Source organism: Bos indicus x Bos taurus, chromosome 11 (assembly GCF_003369695.1).
Source record: "Bos indicus x Bos taurus breed Angus x Brahman F1 hybrid chromosome 11, Bos_hybrid_MaternalHap_v2.0, whole genome shotgun sequence".
NCBI lineage: Eukaryota > Metazoa > Chordata > Mammalia > Artiodactyla > Bovidae > Bos > Bos indicus x Bos taurus.
In genome coordinates, this window is record NC_040086.1 from 48,049,945 (window position 1) to 48,075,248 (window position 25,304).

Genomic DNA, 25,304 nt, shown 5'->3' on the forward strand with positions numbered 1-25,304 from the left:
CTTAGGGAACCTGGAGGGAGCAGCCCATTAACTAGCAAAGGTACAACGGTCCAAAGTTGGTTCCTTCACAGACCAGAGACAGAAACTCAATTTTGCTAGAGCCAGGAGTGATGTGGGACCCCCAGGACCGACTCACACTAACCAAATAGTCAACAGATGGAGGCATAACCTAGACTTCTACAAAGTAGCATCTTCTGTTCCAGTGGTCAAGCTCTTGAGAACTGGAGGGAGGGGCCTTCCCCGCGATGGAGGAGTGCCAAATACAGCATCAGAAAGCTTCAAGAAGTAGGAACAAAGGGAGGACATTTCCCTGGGACACAGAAAAGCCCAATGTCTCGATCAGAAGATCATTGTCTCTCTCTCTCTCCTGAACAAGACAGGATCAATACTGTCACATTTGTGTTCTAAAGAGAACATACATCTTTTTCTAATCCCGTCAGTGGTGACTTTTTTTCTTCAGACTGACCATAAAACACGTGACTAACTTCAGTTTGCTTCAAAGTAATCCAACGCTGAGTGAACCTCTGTCATTTTATTACAATGTGAAAGTTCAGTGCATAATACATAGACCTTCAGGCATTTTACAGACAAGATTTTATGAACTTCACCTTGGTCACTGGATTAGACTATTTTATTACAGAGTAGTCTTAGACCTCTTAGCCATCTATTCTATGATTGTCATTGAAAAGACAGAATAAATGTTTGAAGGCTGGGACCTGCTTCCTAACCTCAGGAGCAGAGGGTACCATCTCACCCCCCTCTCTAGGAACACCTTGTGGTAGCATCCTTCAGGATCACTCACAGAGAGTTCCTCTCTCCAACTGACCAGCTTGTCACAGAGGAAATGAAGAGGAACAGGACAATCAAGAAGGAAAGGCTAATCACATATACATCTTTAAGGACCAAGTTTCTTAATTATGCTCTTAAAAAGACAACTGTAGTTTTTTTGGATTGGAAAAATAAAAATCCACATTTTTCAGACAACTTAACAGTAGCCCTGCTGATTCAGGAAGCTACTAATATATTTCAAAGAAGTGTTTTTACTTTCCAATCACTCATATACCACCTATAGATCAGTTACTTAAGAATTCTTTAAATATTCTTTTACTTAAAGTATGTAAGAAGAAAACTTTCGTATCTTTACTGAAAATGAAACACCAGAGTCACTTGTCCTAAATGTAAGATCACAGGAGATTCTTGACTTATCAGGGTCTCTATTGCCCAAGAGAACAGAGTGATTCTAAAGCTGCTTTTCAATTCAGTAGGACTTCAGCTGCCTGTAGAGTTTACAATGCCACTCCCCACCTAGCGCTGAACTTCCACTCCTGGGAATGCCCCAGTTTCCATTCCCTGAACTCTGAGATACAAGAATAATCAAACTTATCTAATATATTATTTTGGTGCTTAAACTAGCTTCAGTTAGTTCCTGGAACCAATGATAAAAATTCTTAACACTGGTATGTACAGATGCTTATATTGAAACATATATGGTTATACAAAGTCTGAAAAGATACCTACTAGAGGAATGAAAAGGCTTCACTTTTTACTTTGAACCATTTGTGGAAGACACAATGATGGAACAAAGTGTGAGACTGTCTCACCCCTTAAGGTGAGCCCATACTGTTGGTAACGCTGTGCAAATTCCACCACCATCTCTCTTTAGCTTTCTTAACAAAAAAGGAGTTCCACTCCTTTAGTAAACAACCTAAACAACTTCCAAAGAGAGGTAACTGACTCTAATTAAATCAACAGGCAGAATCTGTCACAAGGAAAAAAAGGCAACCTCAGTATACCAAAGTCGTCTAAACTTCTAGGTGAAAATGAAACCCACACATTATTTGGACTTAGGTATCATTTAGGGATGAAAGTCAAGTTGGACTCAAAAATCCTATCCCCTAAGAGGTGCTCTTACTGTGTGGCTCAATAGTTGACATAGCTTCCTTTTCAGAAATCACCATTTGACAGAAGTGGTCTCCAATGTTGGCCAGGATATACTTTGCTGTGTCCAAATCAGTCCCCACAACATTTCTGGTTAAAGGCAACCACAAGCCAATTGCTTCACTGTCATACTTGTTTGGTGTTAAGAAGCCTTCTACCCGCAATACACCATGTTTGTTGAACTGTAACCTAGAAGAAGTGAAAGGAAGAAAGAAAAAAAAAAAAGCATGTTACATATATAAAATATTGATTTACACCTTGTTGTTACTATTTAAATATTTAAATCAACCCCATTTCCTTCCCAGCTTTCTATAATCTCCATGGCTAGTAACAGCCAATTTGCTATGTGGCAGCATCAGTATAAAGATTTTCCCTCAAAAAGACATGAAGGACTGGAGGGGAGAGGAGGTGTGCTTTACATTCCAACCAGTTATCTAATCCTGTCACCTCCAGGCACAGCTACTGAACCTGCTTGATGTGGATGGAAGTTAATAGCAAGAACAATCACAAGATGTCACAGAAGTAAACTGACAACAAACAGAAGGTGATATAAAAACCTGATCAGATCTGAATATAACAACTGCTAAAAGATTAATGCTCAGCAGAGGAAGGCTAACCCTAGATATCACTGAAGCCAAAACCACATGAATTCATGAGGTATTCAGAATCCTTAGAATTCTAGCTGTAAATTACCATGCAAGATTCTGGAATAAGAGGCAGTGTTATGATGGGGCTTGGTACCTAGGAAGGTGGAGCCAAAAGCTGAGTATTTTCTCAACATTCTCTTTCTAATACATCTTTGACATCTATCATGTTTTTTCCTAGGTTGTGTAGTAGTCTGGGATTTATTAGAAGACTTCATGTTAAGAGACAGTAATTAAGCTTGGCCTTGCAAGAACAGGTAGATATTACGTAACAGATGGCATGTCAAAGAAACGCTATTTCATATAAAGGCAAGAAAAATGCAGGGACCGCAATTTCTTTGCTAGTCATTGGGCAGTTGCCAAAATTTTTTGAGCCCATGAGATGCACGAAATTGTGCCTTAGGAAAATCATTTGTCCAGAACTGGAAGCCCATGGGGAATTGCATTAACAGATGCAAACGTATTTCTAGGAGCCCACAGTTTTTAACTGACATTCCAAATGAGAGCTAGTCATAATTCTAAAAAATAAATTTGGAAGACATTTCAAATGGGGAGGAGACGGTAAACAGGATATGGCAACTGAACTTCACCATGACCCTCCCCTCCCCTATTTCATCTGCAGAACATAATGGAAAACAAACCTGATGGTACTTATGACAGTATCGATCATCACTGTAAACGTCAGGGGGAAAACGCTCTATTTTTAACATTTTAACATTCTTTTTACCAAAGAAGTGAGTTTGTTCCACACTGGCTTCTCTTAACACTTATCACAGTTCTAATGCTACACACACTTTACTGTGGTGCTTTTGCAATTTACTCAGGAATGAATAGGACAAACTACCTACCATCTAAAATAACTCTTGTTCATTAAATAACCTTCAATCTGAAAGTTACCAGCACAGACAAAATGATCTAAAATGCTTGTGCATTTAATTCAGTTCATCAGCAATCTTGAATCTTGATAAAACTAAATGGGGAGAGATAGGAAGAAATTAAAAGCAACACTTCTGTTTATGATTAGAGTTAGTTGAGCCTGAAATTCTACCTAGATTTCTGAGAAAATGTATCATATCTAAAAGCTCATCTATACCCAGAACAACACTGCTCATTTATATATCAAAAAGACCAGAAGGCTACCTTTCTCTTCACTCAGGATGGAAGAATTTGAAGAAAATTAAATTTGACTTTAAAATAAAAAAAGCAATGCAAAAATGAAAGCTTTTGCCTATAAAAGTAGAAAGAATTTTTTTAAAGATACACCTCCTTCCTGCTGGCATAGAGACAGAATGCTCAAAAGCTGCCAGGGGGCATGGATGCAGGCGCAATATTCCTCCAGGGCAATGTAGCAGAATTCACGTATCAAAGCCTTAAAACACACACCTTCTGACCCAGTAAGGACACTTCCAGTCTCATCCAAAGTAAATAATCAGAGAGATGGACAACAGATGATCATCTCTGTATTTAGTGGCAAAAAATACACAATAATCTGAATACCAACAAGGGAATAGGTTAAGTCCATTTTCAAACATCATTATTCTGGGTTCTTTCATAGTTATTCAAAAGTATTTGCTGAAAAAAGTATGATCGGATTTCCCTAGTGGCACAGCAGATAGGAACCTGCCTGCCAATGCAAGGGATGCAGGTGTGATCTCTCATCTGGGAAGATTCCAGGTGCCTCGGAACAACTAAAGTCCATGAGTCACAACTGCTGAGCCCACTTGCTGCAACTACTGAGTCTTAAGCCTTAGAGCCTGTGCTCTGCAACAAGAGGCCAGCGCAAGGAGAAGCCCGTGCACCACAACAAAGAGTAGCTCCTGCTCGCTGTGACTAGAGAAAGCCCGCATGCAGCAATGAAGACCTAGTAGAACCAAAAATAAAAATAAATAATTTTTTTAACAAGTCAACACGATCAAGTGGTTCCTATTACGTACTGGGAAAGTACATATTGGGGAAAGTAAGATTCAAAGTATTTACACAACAAGTAGGTATGCTTGAATATATTCTATAACCACATAAACACTAAGATGGCTGAAAAGTTAACAGTAGTCATTTGTGTGGTGGTTTTTTAGAACCTTCAGAATTTTTCTGTATTTGTTATTTCTAAAATCAGAAGTTTGTATTTTCAAGCTTCTTGCTTTAAAAAAAAAACTGAAAAGGAGTATGAGTAGGAAATACCATGTAATAAGATCGAGACTCCTAAATCTACAGATCGGAAGTATCATCTCTAGCTTTTCCCAGTTTTAGACTTACTGTTGATAGAAGAGGAAGGAGAAAAGCACATTAAAGGGCTCAGAGTACCTCAGGTTTCCCCCACAGGCCTCACCTCCTGAAGTGAAAGAAGCGGCAGAACACAGGCGAGTCTTTCTGCTGCTCCTTGTCCTTGCGCAGGCTGTCCAGGCGGCACTCACGGCACTTGGGCAGCTGTGCCACGATGTTCACACAGGAGTCGTCCTGGACAAAGGCCTCGCCACTCTGCTGCAGCTTCTTGAGTTTGGCTGGGTCTGTCAAAACTGACTTCCGAGATGGGGCTAGAAAAAAAAAATGAAGGAAATGGCATGTCAGATTTTTTAAAAAATCACATCAATCTTTGACTGAATACTCAAAAGGTCAGATTTCCCAAAGGGAGAACTCATCATCTCAATTACTGGTTCAACTGTAATTTCCGAAAATGGCTGAAGACAACTATCGGAACAATTGGAAGTTTTATTCTCTTTAAAATGCTTCTCATTTGGTGAATCCATTTGGCAACATAAAACCCCAGACTCACAATTCCAAGGTAATGCATACTTGTATTCACAACCCTAGATAAGATAAACGTTTTGGGGCTTTATCTGGTAGTTCAGTGGTTAGGAATCCACCTTCCAATGCAAGGGATGCAGGTTCGATCCCTGCTTGGGGAACTAAAATCCCACATGCCCCAGGGCAACGATGCGGTGCGCTGCAAACTGCAGAGTCTACACGCTCTGGAGCCCATGTGTGACAACTAAGATCCGAGGAAGCCAAAAATAAATAAAAATATGTAAATAATTTTTTAAAAAGCCCAAAACAGATAAACATTGCAGGCAGACTTCTCCAAAGCAGACACTTAACTCAAACTCACTGCAAACTTAACAATACACAGGGATAGGTTTATCTCAATAGAGGACCACGTGGAAACCAATTCTGTCAGTTTTTACACTCAAAAAAGACTGGCTTAAGAGGTGCTTTCTAAAGCATTCTGCAAAGCTAACCATTCCAAACATAACAAACCCCCCCCCCCCCCCCCAGTCTATAAGTTATTTCCTAAGTGCTTCCAAGAGCACTGACCCCTGCCCCTCAAACAATCTTAAATTTCCTTCACACATACTTTCCATTCAAGATTAAGAGCCTTGGCTAAAGACAGAATTTCGATTCTAAGTAAATGCATGTTTAAGTTTCAACTTAAAAGCTGGGGAACTTGAATGGAAATGCAACATAGTTTCTAAAGGGAGAAAAAAGTAGAGACCTAATTTTAAAGAGCAACCACTCTGTTAGGGGAAATAACACAGAAGGGAATCTATTTCTAAGTCAAGAGCCTTTGGGCACGCAGTGAGCCCTCTGCATCTGTGGGTTCAACCAACAATGGATTGAAAATACTATACAGGGACTTCCCTGGTGGTCCAGTGGTTAAAACTCTGCATTTTCAATGCAGGGAGTATGGGTCCAATCTACAACCAAAAATTTTTTTAAAAAATGAAAAGAAAACACTACACAATCTGTGGCTGGTTGCATCTGCAAATGCAGAACCCCAGTGTCAGATGGGGAAGGCTGACAGTAGGGGACTTGTGTATTTGCAGATTTTTGGTATCTGCAGGAATCCTGGAACCGATCCCTCTTGGATACTGAAGAATAACTGTATTTCATATAAAACCAACAGAAAAGACCTTACCTTGGGGTCCAAGGGAACTGAGAAAAGGAAAGTAGATTCTTAAGCAAACAAAAAACAAAAACACAACTTTGGGAGAACCACCCGAGAGATGGGTGGGAGACGCTGCTAAGAGGTCTTGAAGGAAACTAGAAGTAAGACCTCAAACCAAAGGTGGTTTTAAATAAAATAAGCATCTTTAATAAATCACCTTTGATGTGTCCTGATGTTCTCTCTCTTTTAAAGCAGGACTAGAGCACACCTTAAAACGCTAAATGGATGCCGTCAGGCCCCAACTCCTTAAACATTGTTATTCAGTAAAAGAGAAGGTAAAGTAAGGTAAAGTCAGAAAGGAGAGAAAATAAAGTAATCAGTAGTTTAAAATTCCATCCTGATACTGAAAACACATCACCCTTTGAATGGGACCAGATTTTCCCAAGCTGAGTCCAGAGATTATCTTAACAACTGTCTTGCCTGGGCTTAAAAGAGGAAATATCTAGAAATAAGCAAGTTGAATTATCTAAAGTTAGCTCTGTATTGAGGAGTGCAGCAGTTGATCTCTCATCAATGATTCTCTTAACTCAGAACCAAAAGCAATACTGACTTCTGAGAAGCCATGCATCTACCAAATAGAAAAAAGGGTGGCTGTTCAACTCCAGCTTGTTTTTGTTTTCGAACCCCTAAGTAAGGTCACACAGTGGAGCAGCAGTGTCCAGTGGAGTCTTTCCAAATCCACAAGCAATACTGGTGGAAACAGTAGAGATCTTGGTAGGTTTCTAATCACACTGCCTTACTCCTCAGCCAGAAGTCCCAGTAGACAGCACACAGCAGGATGTGACAAGGCCTCTCATTTCCCTCAAAATCATTTTAGTTGGAACAGAGTTGCACAACATATTAAGCAAGACAAAGGTGGACTCTGAAACTCACTTCTATATCTATAATGTGTTTACTGGTCTAGAACTTTTACTGCTTCTTCACATAATATGAAAATACTTTGCCTTAAAAACTAGCTGAATGTGAAGGCTGGTGACTCAAAAAGAGTAAAGAAATAGAACAGGGACATGGTCATGAATATTCACTTTCTTGGGGAGTTACATAACTTCTGAGGAACAGTATAATCTTATGCAATTAATTTTATGCAAATTACCAGCTATATCAACTTAAACCTCAAGAATGAAGAAGCTGGGTTAGAAGATTTACTCAGCAAAGAAAGTTCTTTTCCAACTCCTCCAACTCTACTTCAGGAAGACCCCCAGTCAAATCCACCCATCCTGCCCTCTAGTTTCAGAGCCCTGCAGGAAGAGCTAGAGTGTGGGATTATCCATTTGTTACTTATCCAAATGAACAGCATTTTTATTAACTGTTTTTCAAGTTTTTTTATACCCAGTTGACATCTATCAAATCTATTTTTAAACTGAACCTTTTGACATACTGGAGCCATTTAGCTCTGTTAATTCTAATAAGAGAGCTTCTAATAACTCCCATCACTGAAATGCATCCTCAACTTATAAGTATCATGAAATACAATGTACCATTATCTCTATATGAAGAGCACTGAGTTCTAAATTGTGCATGCAAAGGGACTTCCCTGGCACTCCAGTGGTTGGGACTCTGCTTCCACTGCAAGGGGTATGGGTTCAATCCCTTGTTGGGGAACTAAGATCCCACATGCTGTGTGGTGTGGCCAAAAAACTTAAAAACAAACAAACAAAAATCACGGGTGAAGCAGGACCTTCCCTTAAGCAAAGAGGGGAGTCCTAAGTTAGCACTGTCCGCTACATTCTTTAACTAAAAATCTCTTTGCTAGATAGAGGTGGTGATGCAATTCCCTTTTTTAAAAAACTTCAAGTCTGAACTATCCCTGTGTGAGCATAAAACTTTAATCACTTCCTTCTCTCCAACATAGATGTTACAGAAAAATCAGTTACAGGATGACGATAAAGCAAGCAGATCACTTTAGATTTTTTTTCAAAATTTTCTTACAACCAAAAACTGGGACCCACCTAAGTCATATGGTAAATGCATATACGGGTATCCCTGCAGCCTTTAAAACGCTGACAGACATCTACAACTAATGCGCTGGGTAAAACTGGTGGTTCGAACCCATGTGTCTCACAGCTCATCTGTGTTTCCATATACATAGAACCAATTTCACCAAAATATGAACAGTATCACTTCTGAGATTTAGGGGTTTTACTTTCTTCTTTGAATTTTTTCTACCATCATTTTCCTATTATTTTCTCATAAGGTAAGAAGAAGATAATGTATGTACTGACAACCATCTTACCTTTTACCAATAAACATATGCAGAAACACTCACCATTCTGGAATTTATTGTTGCTTCTTGTACAGCAGCTTTCAGGATCTACTTTTGCTGAAGATGACTTTATATTCTGTGACTGGCAGCCTAAAGTTGAAGGTTCTCCCCTTTTTTCTATGCAACTATCAGGACTGTTACTATTGACAGCTGCTTTCTCTTCTGGCTTCTTTGAAAGGACATCAGATGTGGAAGGTGCATGTTCGAAATGCTTCTGCAGTTCAGGAGTGTTGGTGATTTCCAATTCTGCCACAGAAGCCGCCTTTATTGGTATGCACTCCTTAGGAGGATCAGTCGATGTTGGAGGAAGAGATTCCACACTGCTTTCCTCTTCAGTGCTGGTCTTCAGCTGGGAACAGCTTTCCTTTGGTTCATTCAGGGTTTTTAAGTCTCCAGTTCCAATCTGAGAGGACTTTGAAGAGAGCAAATCTACTTTGCAGGCAACATCTGGTTTTGTTCTCAGTATTTCAGGCTTTGTATTTAGACAGGAAGAAAGTTCTGGTAAAATCTGTTTATGACATCTGAAAAAGATTAATATGGAAAACTAGCATCTAGGCCTCTTTCATCTCTTCCCTACCTTCCAAAAATAATTGCTTGCTTTCCTAAAGTAGACAGTATGAAAGAGAAAAGAAAACTGCTTATATCAGAGAATTCAGGATAGATTTCTGTGGGCTGGAGTTAAAAGTAATCAGTCAATGGCTAGGAAAAAATATCTTAAGACATTAAGAAAAACACAACCCTAAATTCTATCTGCGTGTTCTCATAGTTAACTACTTCATGTTAGTTCTATTTCTCATAGCAAAATGAACCTTAGCTTTCCCTCAAAACAGAATATCACATGAAACCAAAATCACCAGTAGCATAAAACTCCGTCTATGAACATGTTACCAGCCTAGCACTGGACAATCTCATGCTTGTTTGGTCAGTGATCAGGACCCGAAGCAAAGAGAAGAGCCAGCTGATGACGTGCTTGTTCACAGAACCATCTGGTACCCTCTCCACCCCTAATAGGGGTTTATCCTTCAAGAAGTTTTGTTTCTCTGAAATTCGTCATAAAGTTCTTTCTTCAGCAGAACGCAAAGTCCTTTTTCCCTCTTACACTAGTCTTCCTGCCTCTACCAAAGGATCTCATCCTGGAGAAGTTCTCATTGACGCACTCATGTTGAGTTGCTCAGTTGTGTCTGATTCTTTGTGACCCCAAAAAACTGTAGCCCACCAGACTCCTCTGTCCATGGGATTCTCCAGGCAGGAATACTGGAGTGGTTTGCCATTCCCTTCTCCAGGGATTCTTCCCAACCCAGAGATCAAACCCAAGTCTCCTGTATCAGCAGGCAGATTCTTTACCATTGAGCCACCTGGGAAGCACTCATACTAGATATCTTTGTTTGGGTACCACAAACTTCTTACTGTTACCTCTTTCAACTCTGAATAAACAACCTCCCCCGACCCTGCCCTTTCTCTGACTGTTCCATGGTCATCCTCTAAGCTCCCTCCCTGGCAGCCTGCTGTCCTCCCCCGTGAACTGGTGTGCTCATGCACTCTCCCATTTACTACAGTGGTCTTCCAAGCCTACCTTTCTACACCAGTTTCTGAGCCCTATCTTAGGTCTTTACAACTGCTTACACAGGCCACCATCCCTCCTAAAAAAGATCCTTCTCTTAAAACTCATCTCTCCATTAATCTTGTGGCCACTTTAAATTTCTGATTAGATTTTACATTTCTTATTCCACTATCTTCTGTAAATAAGTAACTGTAAGTCATAACTACTGCTTCCTTGATTTGTCTTACTATTTTCTCTACTGCTACATCTCTCAGCTATAGTTGAGGTCCAGGCTGATGAAGCTCATTCACTGGAACCCTGTCTCCCTCTACCCCACACTCCCATGGATCTCAGTCTTCCACATACAACCAACTGGCTCCCCTTTCCTTGAAAAGTGGACATCTATTCTCCAGCTGTTTGTAGTATTTCAGTAGACCATTCTCTCTACTATACAAAGTCAAGAAGGCTCCTCTTTCCTCACACCCCCTTTTCTTTTCTGTGACCTGTTTTATGTAGGTCTGTATGCCAACTACACGTATCACCTCTGAAGGCATATGACCAATTGGAAACTAACCTCCCCTGACAACCTGAGATACACTGAATGGCAGGTCATTACATCAAATTTTCACTGCACTAACACTCTCTAAACACTGAATGTAGGGTCAATCTTGCCACGCGAGCAATGTCAGCTCAGACAGAAAGAACCATGGCTAAAATAACCCTTCTATATTATGATTAAACATCAGTATGGGCTTCCCTGGTGGTACTAGTGGTAAAAGAATCTGCCCGCCAACGCAGGAGATGTAAGAGATGCAGGTTCGATCCCTGGGTTGAGAAGATTCCCTGGAGGAGGAAATGGCAACCTGTTCCAGTGGGTTGCAAGATTAAACATCTTTAACTTCTGACTCACCCCTGAGGGATTTTTGCTCCGAGGTTCGGTGGAGAGTTGGCGGCTTGGGGAGTGCTCTGCTGTCTCGGGTCCTTACTTGGCGGAGTAGCTGCAGTACAGCCAAGCAGTATCTCCTTAAAAACTGTTGTGGGAACAGACTGTACAGGACACACACTGGGAGAGGCCTAAAAGATATCAAAGCAAGCAGATGTTAACAGGGAAGCCCCTAGTGCAGAATTACAAAATGCTTGCAAGATTCAAATTTATTTGCTTGGTTTAGTAGTCAACAAACACAATACCACCACCAAATAAAAAGAAAAGAACAGGAGAACAATGAATAAACCACAAATTAAGGACTTATACCTGAGGGCTATCAAATAAGTCACTCCAGCTTTTCACAAAACTTGAGTCTTCCTAGAAAAGACCACAGTTGATCTTTTACAGACCTTTGAATACCAGGAAAACACAGCCATGTGGCAATTACTTGACTAGTGCAAGGCACAGAAGTGAGCTTTTTATCGACTGTCTTCAAATGGTGGCAGCTTCACATGCATTCAGTTCAGCGTTACTGAGTGCCCACCGCGCACTTACTGCGAGGACTGGCAGGAGACCAGACCACATAGGGCTCTTGCAGGCAGTGGAGCCTACTTGGTACCACATAAGCCTTTACAATGCAATAAAGGTTGAGGACATGGTTCTTGCTTGTAAGTGGCTCATCAAGGCACAAACGTCATCCCAAGCTGCAAAAAATACCAAGTCATGACAGGCCTGTGGGACAAAGTTAAGACACTTGTCCCCTTCCCTTTTTGTGTACTTTTACCTTTACAAAAATATGAGTGACAGACCAACTTCTTCCCAGTTTATACTATCCAAAAAAATAAAACTTCCCATCATGGAAAGAGAAGGAAGAGATTAAACTCAACTTCAGACAACTGAACATTCTATGGCTAAACCAGGTGAAATCCACAGACCAGTTTCACCAGCCTCTTTACATGTGTGTAAATTTAAAGTCACTTGTCCTTTTCATTCATTATCTCTTTTAATGACCTTTACATTCACTTTACCACCAGATCTAAACTTGTAGAATCTTTTAAGTGTCTTCATCTTCTAGTTACTAACTCCTAAAATATGATGTAGAACTTCTCTTAAGTAAGTTTTTAAAACCAGTTTTTAAACCTCACAATTCTGAATGTAAACCATGTAGCCTACATGTGAATCTTCTTTGCAGACATTTACTTTGATGGCCTTGAAAATACTGTCTATGTTAAATAAAAACATCTGAAAAATAAGAATTTACTTAATCAACATTAAAGTTCTGGCACAGCTTTCCACTATTTCACGGTGCCAAGTTATCTGATCATGTATTACACTATGTGAGCTCAGTTTTGGTTAAATATTAGCTTAATGTTTCCCAGAAGGATCTTTGTGGGGAAGCTTTGGCTAGTCTAAGGACATCCCTGGGATAGCCAAACTTTCCCTCTGTGGGCCTCAGTTTCCTCATTTTTAAAATGAATTAAGGAAATAAGATATTTTTATTTTGTTACAATATGCACTGAACTGCTCGAGCCAGAAAACCCTCCATCTCATTTCCTGTATCAATCAGCCAGAAAATGCTGCTTCTATTTCCAAAATGTTTGTGGAATCTATCAACTTCTTTCCAGGCCACCCCTACCACCATCTTTCCCCTGGACTATCACATGTATACTAACTGGCCTGACCTCCTTCCATTTTTGCCTGAACTTTTTGCCTCTTCTCTGAAGTTAAAATTCTACCACAGAGCAATCTTTATAAATCAGTCACTCCAGTGCCGACTAGAATTCTACACGGTCTGGTCTCCGCCAACCCCCTAGCCTCATATCAGTCCATTTGTTAAAAGTGCTCCAACTAAACTGGTTTCCTTTCTGGTCTCCAAATGTTCTAAGCTCTTTCTTGCCTGCACCTCTGTACTTGCTATTCTCCTCTGGGTCTGGACATTTTCATGTGGCTGGTCCCATGCTTCAGCCTCAAATCTGCTCAACTGTCACCTCAGAATCTCTAATCACTCTTTCCAAAGCAGTGTCCCAAAGCATAACTGCCTTACACTTTATATTACCATGTTTCTATCTTCCATTGTACCAACACACTGTGCAAATACCTTAAGCTACTATTTTATTGTCAGTCTCTTCACAATGAAACATAAGCTTCTATGGACAGAGACCCTGCTCTTACATCACTGTTAAATCTTTTAAAGCCAGGCACAGAGCAGATGCTCAATAAGTAAGACTGGTGGAGTGCATGAATGGATAAATGCTCTTAGCACTTCTTATTTGAAAATGGTAATAGCTACAACTGTATTCTGAGTTAACTAAAGAGCCAAGCAGTAATGCTCACAAATGTCTAGCACATATTAAATGCTCAGTTAAGTATTAACTGGAAATAGGGTTGGACAACCAGATGGAAGGAAGGAGGACTCTCTTGGTGCCTCACCATACCAGGCAAAAGTTCTGGAGAGGAATGGCAACAACAGAACAGTGGCCAAGAGTGCTGGGTTTTGGTGTTAGACCCTGGCTGGAATCCAGTCTCTGACACAGTCTCAGCACATTATTTAAGCTCTCTGAGCTTCGGCTTCCTCAGTCGTAATGATGAGTAATAAAGGAGAGCAATGAGAAAAAAGGCAAGTAATGAAGCATACTGTATACGGCAGTGCTTCACCACAGTACCTGGCACATTGATTAGCTATCTCAAAGCAGAAACACATCATGCAAAACTCCTCGGTTCAGCCACCATGTGTTAGAATGATCATGACCTGGATCATTTCCTTTAAGAGACTAAAGTAAGTAGATCACTATAACTCTCCTAAGGTTTAACTTAACAGGCATAGCACTCTGATTCCAAACCCGTCTCCATGTGCACACCGCTGCACTGGCCTGACTTGGCAAGGGTCAAAGTTTCTTCTTACCTGAAGAGTTTTCCCTGAAGGTCTTCTATACCAGTCATGGCAATAGTTCCTCCCTGCCAGCAGACGGAGATAATATAATTGAGTGTATAATGATATTCCAAAAAGGATACTGCTGGCTCCTACTACTCAGCAGACTGTCTCAATTAACCAGGCAACATCCTAACTCTGAGGAATAGTCTGCTAGGCAGAGAAGACCTTCAAGGAGCCAGATGCTACTGGCAAACAGGTTCACCTTATCCAGAAGTATTCATCAAGGCAATAAAGAGTCTCATCTACCTAATCCTAAACTCTTGTCACCCAAAGACTACCAACTCTGCACACATCCAACATATGTGCAAAGTGGAAACACAGTGAGACATGCACCAAGTGTGTTACTGTACTCACCTTTCACTCACATATTTAAATGAACTCTTTCTCTCCCCACGTCTTTCTTTACCTCTCCATCTCCCTGAAACTTAGGCTAGGCCAGTGTTTCCAAAAAACTTGTCTGATTACAAGGATGACCCATGACAAAGAAGAATATTTACTGATATGGAAAAACATTCATAATATACTGTGAAATCATGAAAGCTACACAAGAGTATGGCTTTTAGTTTTTTAGTTTTTTTTTTTAAGCCTCTATAACTATACAGGAAAAAGAAAAACAAACAAAAATAGGAGGAGGATAGGTATTCCAAAATGTGAATAGTGAGTCTCTGAAAAGTGTTATTATGAGTGATCTTTTCTTTCCTATGCTTTTCCAGGTTACCAAAATATTTTTAAATGAGAGTAACTTTTTCAAAAAAAGTAAGAACCTTTATTTTGAAAATAAGTGCAATGGAAAGGAGAATAACTTTTTATAATTAAAAATATAGTAATAATTTCTAAAACATCAATACCCAGGTAAAAATTTACCATCGCCAACTTCCTTTAGAATGAGAAGATAACTAGGATAGGTCTTTCATTTGCTTGTTGAGGCAAGGAATATGGCTTTATTTGGAAAGCCAGCTGACTGAAAAGATGGCAGACTAATGTCTCAAAATAACCATCTTCTAGGATAGGTCTTACGAGCTGAAACAGACATGCTTTTCTACATCAAATTTATTTTCACATTTTAGATGTCAAAGTTAAGGCTCAAATAGGTTGAGAGACTTATCTCCTAGCCAAAGTTCAGGACTTTCTGAACATAGATTCTACTGTTCCCAGTAATCAGTTCACACAAACCTACTGAGCTGGATAGGATGCTGACAGAGAGCAGAGAGACATGCTCCCTGCCCTTCAAGAGTGGGAGTCAGTAAAGATTGTCATACTGAGTGAAATAAGTCAGAGAAAGAAGAAAAAATACTGTATGACACCCCTTATACATGAAATATAAAAGGAAATGATACCAATGAACTTACAAAACAGAGACTCACAGACAGAGAATGAATTTATGGTTGCCTATACACACTGCTATATTTAAAATGGATAACCAACAAAGACCTACTCTATAGCACATGGAACTCTGCTCAGGGTAATGTGGCAGCCTGGATGGGAGGAGAGTTTGGGGGAGAATGGAGACATGTATATGTATGGCTGAGTCACTCTGCTGTTCACCTGAAACTATTACAACATTGTTAACTGGGTATACCCCAATACAAAGCAAAAAGTTTTTTTTTTTAAGATGCATTTTTAATACATAATATTAAAGCATAAAAGACTAATATTTTATTGATCCATATATCAGCTTTTAATCTATGAATATGATATGTATTTTCATTAATTTGTGGCTTCGTTCAATACTTTCATGATTGTCTCCATTAAAAAAAAAAGTGTGAGTCAGGAAGAGAGGATCACTTACATATGTATGTTACTATATTTTACAGGCGCTACCTTTGCCTTCAAGGTCATATATTTACTTGCTCAGTTGCCTATCACTTCACTGATAAACTTGACACTTTGAAGAACTGGCACCTTTCCCAACAGGACGTCCCCAATGACCCCAGTCCCACTTGTACCCCAGGTTGATTTCTCCATGATCCATTAGGATGCCATTTCCTGAGTCATGGTCCCCACCTCAACAGAACATCATGTTGCTCTCCTTTTCATCTCACTGTTTACACTGATGCCTTCTCTATGACAGACAACACTCAAATAACCTCTCCAAATCACCCTTTATTATCTCTATCCAAGACTGCTAACAATTTATCCAGTGCCAAAACCTGACAGGTTACTATTCTACTGTTTCTCTTTCAGCTTCTAATACCCTGGATCACTTGACAATATCCCATGAGCTTACCTCTAAGAGGCAGTAATCACTTGCCTGACATCCTCAATTTGCAATCCTTACTACACTACTTCAATCTGGTGAACGTTAAGGCAAAATGAAAAGGGAGTAATATTAATTTCCAAAATGACCTCTCCATTCTTTCCTGAATTACCTGAAGTCAAGCCTTCACATACGGAAGAAAGAAAGAAGTACTAGATACCTTGGTTTACACAGTTTCTGCTCAAGCATTAAAGTTCCTGTGGCCTGTACATAGGCTTAAGCTTCAGGAAAGTCCATCATCCTAGCCACCCAGATTTTAGTATTTGTGTGGTATGTGCTTGCTTTGGTTCTAGTTGATGTTGTAGTCCAGTCTGCCCTGATTCAGAATCTCAGATTCATTCAATGACTCTGACCACTCTCATGCCATCTCTCCTTGCCCTCTTTCTCCAGACGCCTAAATTTCCCTCCAAAATGCTGCCAACAATCTCAACTTGGTCAATTTTAAAATTCGAAACTCCAGCCTGGAGCAGAGCATCATAAAGGCATTTTTGACAATTATAACACAGTAACATATTCATGTAACTTAAGTACATCTGGATACCTAAGTTGTGAGAAAGTTATCTGTACTAAGACCTAAGGATTCAACTCACTTAAAGAGCCTATAGTTTTTTACCCAGATTTCAAATTTTGACCCTGGTATTTATACTCCCTTAAGAAGTTTATCCCAGTCCTCCATCCCCTTATTAGGCTAGTCTGTCTAGCCCAATCTTTTGGGAATTCTGACTAAAACTTTCCCCAGTGTGTACACTGTGATGTTCTAAAGACATGTACTAGTAATTACAAAGCATAATAAAACACAGAATTTGACCTACTCTGGGATATAGGTTAAAACAATGGTAGAGATGTTAGGTGAGGCTTCCCCAAGGAAGCAATATCACATTAGAAAGATACACGGGAGTTACTTAGAATGAAGACAGCATTAGAAGAGAAAGGGGGACTGCAAGTCCTGAGGTTGGAGAGAACATGAGGTACCTAAAGAGCTAAAGAAGACCAGCTTCTCCATAGCATGGAAGAGAGGGAAAAGCTGACAGCCTTAAGTTTCTTGACCCAAATCCTAACTACTTCAGGAGGATAGAAGTAAATCCAGTACTTGAACTCAACAGTGCCACTCATAGAAGCCTGTACTTTTCTCAGCAGAAATTAGTAATAGCAAACCAACTGCTTCCTTCAAAAAGCAAGTATGTTGGTTCACCCAATCATTAATGACCAATCCAGACCTATTATCCAGGTGGGAGTCCTATTTCAACACCAATCTACTCAGAATTCTAAGGTTCCTCCCCTCTTCTCATGGATGCCATTCTTTTGATTTGATACACACAATTCAATTTATCTTTAAAAATATCTCCATGTGGTGGAATTGTCAAACCTACTGAGGATTTTCAGCAAATATCAAAAATAGTGAACCAGAAATGTATATTATCTCCATCTGCTTGAGCATAGAAATTATGGCCAAGATCTGGGACCAGGAGAGAGCAGACACAACAGCACAGATGAGCAGAGAAGACAGCCTTATTACCACTAAACATACTGGCCATGCACTGCAAGAATTAAAGAGAGCTTCACATAAGTGACAGAAAAAAAGCAAGGCTACCTCGGAGCATGATTTTGCCTGTTTGGAAACCAGGTTTCCATTATTCTCTGAAGACTTGCGTTTCACAGCTCCCATTCTTATAGAATTACCTAAAATGATTAAAAACAGGTAAGTCAGCCTCCCTGTTTCTCTTAAGATGAGAAGGATGAAGGGGAAAGGAGAATAAAAGTTTTAATCAAACAGTATCTTACCACATGTCACGAAGTTATCATGTACAACTTCAACATGAATCAGTGATGGATCCACAATTTTCAGTGCTGGAATCTTAAGAACAAACAAAACAAAGATACCAGGAAATTTAAAAAATGCTCAGGAATATACCAGAAATTACCTCTACCACTCAGTCGTGTCCCGACTCTTTGCGACCCCATGGACCACAGTCCTCCAGGCTCCTCTGTCCATGGGATTCTCCAAGCAAGAATACTGGAGTAGGTTGCCAACCCCTTCTCCAGACGATCTTCCTGACCCAGGTATCATCAAACTTTGGTCTCCTGTATCGCAGGCAGGTTCTTAACCGTCTGAGCCACTAGAGAAACTAGTTAACAATAGGAGTTTCTTACATATAATTTCCTTTTAAAAAATTACTGATTTTTTTTCCAGTTTGATATTTTAATATAAAATAACAAAGGTATTTATTTAGCTCCTATGTGAAAGTAAAAGTGTTAGTTCCTCATTCGTGTCTGACTCTTTAACAATCCCACGGACCGTAGCCCACCAGGCTCTTCTGTCCATGGAATTTCTCTAGGCAAGAATACTGGAGTGGGTTGCCAATCCTTTCTCCAGGGGATCTTTCTGATCCAGGGATCGAACCCAGATCCTCCTACATTGCAAGCAGGAGATTCTTTACTGTCTGAGCCACCAGAGAAGCCCCATTTAGCTCTTATAAGATACTATAATTCCTTTTTATAATTATCTTCCTCTGTCAACTTATCTTACATGCAATTATCATGATTTTTACCTCCTCACAGTTGACTTGAAGAGTTTTTGACATTGGGTTTCCATTTACAATGGTTGCAGAAAACCACTGAGTTGATGGGTCCAAGCTGTAAATTTTTACTTCTGAACCAACTAAATTTTTGTCACCTTAAAAAAAAAAAAAAATCCTTAGAGCAATTTGCATTATCTCTGAACAGCACCATTTATCCAGCAAAATTTTTTCCCAAGTCTTTAAAAAAAACATGCAATATACAAAAAGGAAAAATTAAAAGATATTGCTATAAACTTAAGACAGACATTTCAGCAAAGGCAGGAGAAAATGCAAACTTTCCATTTTAAAGCTTCAATTTCCTATTGCTTTATCTTAGACTTGGCAGTATATTTATCCCAGCATCTGTATCAGACCAGGTAGTATCAGATAACTCATTGAGACCTAACTCACTCTCCTATGCAGTTTTAGAGGATCCAAATTCAGGAACCTCATCAGAACTTCTAAGTCTCCTAAAACATTCACAATTATGAAACTGACCAAGAAAATCAATAACAGTAATTGGTAAGATCAAGATCACCAAATTACTGTTTTACTCATTTTATAAGACTGAAATTCCAAACATATCAAATTTCATGTCAAAATATAGCTGAGCTTGTTCAGTATCTACTTCACTTTTATATCGTTCACATGATCCTCGGGCTTTCCAAATTTCAGAGACTTTAGAATACATTCTAGAATATAGTCCTCCACTCATCAAGCTGCATGGGAAATGCATCTAAACAATTACTAAAAAAATGAGACATTTTAATGAGCAAATGAGTGAGAAGGGCTAAAACACAGCTTCTTACAAACTAATCACTGGTTAACTCATGAGCTATCACCAACAGACAATCCACATACCTTGTAAAAGATGGCTTTCATCTAAATGTTTCACAATCAAAGCTTGAAATTCTTTACTGACACTCTGATTATCCATCAGTGAAAGACGGAGATTGTTTACATCCTGAAAAATTGAAAATCATTACATTTTAAGGTAACAAATAAGAACAGTTGTTTAAATTCCAGTGGTTATTTCAATTCATTTAATCACAGGGATTAATAGTGTCAATTAGCCATTTGATGGCAGCAAACCATTGCAACTCCAATGAACTAGACAGGTCAAACAGTAAGAAACCATCAAATGATCACAAATATAAGGCAGACAGAAGTGAAGCCACTTGAAGCTAAGAGTGAGACAGATACTAAGAGTGGCTCAAAGCATAATTTTAAATATGACAAAACTTAGACTATGGGACATATAATAAGCAAAGTAGCTAGTCATGCCAAAAATACTCTGTATCCCAAACTCTAGGGATTAGGGAAGTCACAGATCCAAATGCAAGGGGCAGAAGACACATACATAAGAAAATACTTAGATCTGTAGTGTCTGAAATTGCTGTTTTTAATAAACATCATTTCACATAGATTCATTTGAAATGAATCGAATTTGAAACCAGAATTCCAAATGCATTCTTCTTTACAAATGGTAAAGGTGGGGGTGAGGAGGGACAAAAGCTGAAGCCTAGGTCTTCAGCTAGACAGTTTTGAAACATTCAATTCTTGGCAGCTCTATTTCTGGCACTATTCCACAGTGTTCTGGCTTTGTGTGTATACTCAGTTATGATAAATGTATACAGATTGTCAATAAGAATAACCTGTCAGACCTGAGAAACCATATAGCACAGAAGCCCTTCCAATACTAGGCTTTCATGCTTTTCTGCATGTGAAATGGGTACACAATGGCCAAAAATAGTTCATCCATTTTTCCCACTGGGAAGAATACCCTTTTACAGAGGCCATGCTGAAAAAATTTCTTAAGTAACGTTAAACTAGGGGCTTCGTAAGAGTGCAACATTAAATTACCAGAATGAGCCATGTTTTTGTTTTTTTCTCCCTCATGCTATTGCAATTTCAAAAAATTTAAATGTGTTCACCAATTCATACTACAAGGTAAAAGAGCATTAATGGGGAGAGTCATTAACATTAAACGGCTCTTAAATAAGGTAGAATAACTGGATTCTGCCTAGAAGAGTTTCAAGGGCTCATCAAAAGTGCCAGGTAACTGAGCTGGACACTTAGTCATTTTTCTTATCTACCTATAACTGAGATGAATTCAATCCAACATTAGGTTTCAATTCCAACTTCTGCGTACCCCAAATAATTTTCAGATTCTCTATTCATTATTTAGGACAACCCTCCTACTGGGGTACCCATATCAGCCAACATAGAGTCTCATACAGTAGAAGCCTTACACTATCACCTGCCTCTAGAAGAGAATGCCCTGAAGCACTTAACTTTGGAAATCATCATCAGTAAAAGTCAAGAATACATGCAGAGTCTCCCTCAATCAGTATCATATTAATAACACTCACACTGACAGCACAGAGTGCACCTCCTTGAGAATAAAAACTTACTGATCTTTTCAATCTCAGGAAACAAAACTGAGTTCTACTTTAACTGAAAAGATGAGACACATTAAAGATGAAAAACAGAACTGTCCCGAAAACAATGTTAAGAAGTAAAAACTGCTCTCTGCTCAGTAGTAGTCTTCCACAGCCCCTCCTGTATGTTCCTTGGTCCTTAAAAGCAAGTATTCCGCATTTCAATGTAGGAAAAATATCAAGATAACCTTCCTAGCGTGCATGCACATGTGCCCAGTCTCTTAGGTCATCGTCTGACTCTTTGCAATCCCATGAACTGTAGCCTGCCAGGCTCCTCCATCCATGGAATTCTCCAGGCAAGAATACTGGAATGGGCTGCCATGCCCTCCTCCAGGGGATCTTCCCGACCCAGGGATCAAAACTGGGTCTTCTGTGGCTCCTGCACTGCAGGCAGATTCCTTACCTCTGAGGCACCAGGGAAGCCCCATTTACCTGATATATGAAGATTAACTTGTGCCCACAACTAAGAAAAAACATCTTCCTCTATTCCATTCACCTAAACATTATAAAATAAGGTTCAGAGTATGAATCTTGTTTTCACTCACTTCCAGGATATGGAAATAAAAGTGAGACTTGAGCACAGAAAAGCCAATGCTTTGGGTTTTCCAATACAGACCCAGCAATGGCAATGACCCTTGGTCCTAAACTGTCTTGTAGCTCATAAACTGGTTTAATGGTTCTATAGGCCACAGAAACAAGTCAGGTCACAAAACCAAAGAGGGTGAAGAGGATAACTGAACTTCACAAATGACATCTAAAACAACAAATGTTCATTTTAAGACCAACATTACTCCCAAGGTAGTGATCTGTGGAAGTAATGTGCATGTTCTTCCCCTCCCTCCCAACATTTTTATAATAAAGGAAAAAAACAAACAAATGAGCAAGACCCAAGAGCCTAAATGTTGTGAAGAAAAAGGTAGTTCTGCAAGCCAAACTGGAAAGAATAGGAACACACACACACACTTGACTCATACTGTTTGCAATAGTTAGGTCACCACACACACTGAATTTGTTAATACTGAACCATTCTTAGGGGAAAGATGGGGTTAGGTTTCTTGAAGCCTCTGGTCACAAGAGACATCAACCAATCACAATACATAACCTTGTTTTTATGTGTTTCTGTTGGAAAAAACCCCACTTCACAGTTTTTAATATATATAACTGCATTTATTTGCATGCAAAGTCGCTTTAGTCATGTCCAACTTTGTGCAACCCTATAGACTGCAGCCCATCAGGCTCCTCTGCCTCCCATTCTCCAAGCAAGAATACTGGAGTGAGTTGCCATGCCCTCCTCCAGGGGATCTTCCTGACCCAGGGATCGAACCCAAGACTCCTGAGGCTCTTGCACTGCAGATGGAATCTTTACCCCTGAGCCAGCGGGGAAACTGTATTACTGCATTACTAACTTTGAACTCACAGCTACCATACCTCATAGCTGAATGAAGCTTACATAACACATGTTCTAAGACTCACGTAGAAACAGAACAGACCACTTCAGCACTACCCCAGGGGGCCATTTTAAACATTGAATTAACCAACACCGTAGTACTAAACAGACTTTGAAAAGGACACTTGTTTACAGTAGAAGAGATGAAACAAGAAGGCAGAATGGCACCTTAATCAAACCTCAGCTGGGAACAGGTGTCAGACAACTCAAAATTTTCACCACTCTGCACATGTCTGTGAATGACCATAAAAGCACCAAAATACTAATTGGGGGGTTACAAATATATTTCAGCAAGTAAGCAAGTCCCCAAACATAGAATCCTTAAATAATGAGGACTGATATATATGCATACAGATACATGTATATATGAGTAACAGTTAATCTTTTAAAAATCATTTTCGTATCACCTATTTTAAAAATTATTTCGTATTACACACAAAAGCCGTCAACAGTAGTACCTTTGTCCTTCCAACCCCAATAAACAGTACCGACCCAATGGCTAACATTGAGCATTAATGTCTACTATCTGCTCATAAGATGGGTCCTTTTTTCTGCTAGATATCTGATCTGGAACAATCAACGTCAATACGTTAGTTCTCACATTAAAGGAGTTTATACTTCTATTTTTAGGGCTTAATATTGGTTCTGAAGTTTTACCTGTATAGGCTTTAAAAGGTCTTTAGAAAGAAATACTCTTTGTTGATCTCCTAAAAAGCGAATAGATGTTATGGACCCCAAACCAGCTTTGTCCAGTAGAGATTTGTACATCTGAAACAAAAAAAATGTTTTGGCATCATAACTGCTATTAGTATCATTGTGAAAATGGGGACTGGCAATGTTCCATACAAAGATTAAACCATTCATTTGTTTTACTTACTACTAGTATCTCAATAATAACTATTTATGCGACCAAAACAAGAGCACACAATTTTTATCCAGAATCAATCATATAAACCCGATACACATTTGAGAGTCATGTTAACATATAGGTCTGGGTTTACAGATGTATGGCTTGGCCCAAATTTATGCAGAATTCTGTTTTAAGTTTATTTTTCTGGGAAAATGGGCCATGTTTTTAGCAAATTCTTAATAGATGGAGGAAAAAATACGAAAAGCAAAATACAACTTTAAACAAAACCCTACATCACTCAAAACCCTTCCGGGGCTCGTCTCATCCATGGGCAAAATCTCAATTTGGTTCACACACCATGCAGGTCCTTCACAAGCTGGCCAGCCTTTTAATCATCCTCTTGGCCTTTCAACTACCCAAATCTGTCCCAGTTCACCTCTCAAACAGCATTAACTGTCCTCACCAGATACAGAGCTCACTCTTTGCCTTTAACTGCACCAGACTTCTGGTGCGGAAATGGCACTATCATATACTGACTGCTGGTGTCTTTAAAGTCAAAGAAATATGAGCTGGGGGAACCTTAAAGATCATGAGACCAAAAGTGGAAACCCTGACAGGAGCCAGGCAACACCTACTATTCAGCTTCAGCCTACTGTTGCTAAAAGCCTGTTGCTACAGGCTTTAGTGTGGCCATATCTTACTGTTCTTTCATTAAGCACTGGGAATCTAGATTTTTAAGAATATTCTCTACATTTTTTTAGGTAGACAGCTAATTTAGATTTTTTTAAAACACTGTAAGGGGCAAACTAAAAAGATCTGTATGTCGGTATTTATCGGCTGGTTTCCAATCCTTGACCTAGAAGTTCCCCATATTACCCTCACTCCCTACTCTTCAAGTGAGGAAACTGAAAACCCATGAAAGTCAAGGGTCCAGAATTGCAGGCCTCCTAACAGGGCTGACAGGAGATCCTGGGGCTTTTTCTGAATCTTCTGCAACATCATATCTCTGTACTATTATTTTCCAGAAGGCCAACTATAGATATTACATATAGATTTTCCCTGTTTCGTTCATAATGGATGAAAGAACTTCTCAGGGGTTCAATAAGCCCAAGTTTTACTTACTATTGCAGGCCACTGAACAATTCGCTCAGAAATTTCAGGAGACTTTCGTTCAGCCAAAACCAAGTTATGTTCCACTAAGAAAGCTCTCCTTAGGAGGCTGTAGACGTCTATCCATCTTCTCTTCCTCCAAGATTCTCCATCAAACTCCACACATACCTAGACAAACAGAATTGAAGGAAAGCAGACTTGATTAACAAGAACATGAAAAACGCCTAAGGTGAAATTAGACCCTGATCAGTCTATTCAAATCTGTATCTGTGAAATATGCTGCTCCCACTCCTGCTCTCTTACTTCCCTTCTCAACCCACAATAAAATAACCAGATATGAGGCTTCCCTGGTAGTCCAGGGATTAAGAATCCGCCTGGTGATGCACGTGACAGGAGTTCGACCCCAGCCTAGGAAGATTCCACATGCCACAGAGCAATGAAGCCCATGTGCCACAACTA

At 39.6% G+C, this 25,304-nt stretch overlaps 1 protein-coding gene across 4 annotated transcripts in view; it reads right to left on the reverse strand.

The window, feature by feature from the left end:
- KDM3A (lysine demethylase 3A) overlaps positions 1–25,304 on the reverse strand; it is a 56,301-nt gene that overhangs the window by 21,981 nt on the left and 9,016 nt on the right. The window contains exons 3-13 of one of the 4 annotated variants that reach the window (XM_027555503.1): positions 24,858–25,013; positions 23,543–23,653; positions 19,859–19,961; positions 18,989–19,113; positions 18,222–18,294; positions 18,031–18,119; positions 14,153–14,205; positions 11,236–11,399; positions 8,789–9,306; positions 4,909–5,113; positions 1,913–2,127 (exon numbers count right to left, since the gene is read on the reverse strand). In XM_027555503.1, the coding sequence (XP_027411304.1) occupies positions 1,913–2,127; positions 4,909–5,113; positions 8,789–9,306; positions 11,236–11,399; positions 14,153–14,205; positions 18,031–18,040 (1,165 nt within the window). In that variant the 5' untranslated portion in view covers positions 18,041–18,119; positions 18,222–18,294; positions 18,989–19,113; ... (1 more) ...; positions 23,543–23,653; positions 24,858–25,013. Of the gene's footprint in view, positions 1–1,912; positions 2,128–4,908; positions 5,114–8,788; positions 9,307–11,235; positions 11,400–14,152; positions 14,206–18,030; positions 18,120–18,221; positions 18,566–18,988; positions 19,114–19,858; positions 19,962–23,542; positions 23,654–24,857; positions 25,014–25,304 lie in introns of all 4 variants that reach the window. The other 3 variants (XM_027555504.1, XM_027555502.1, XM_027555501.1) reach the window with 3 other exon arrangements.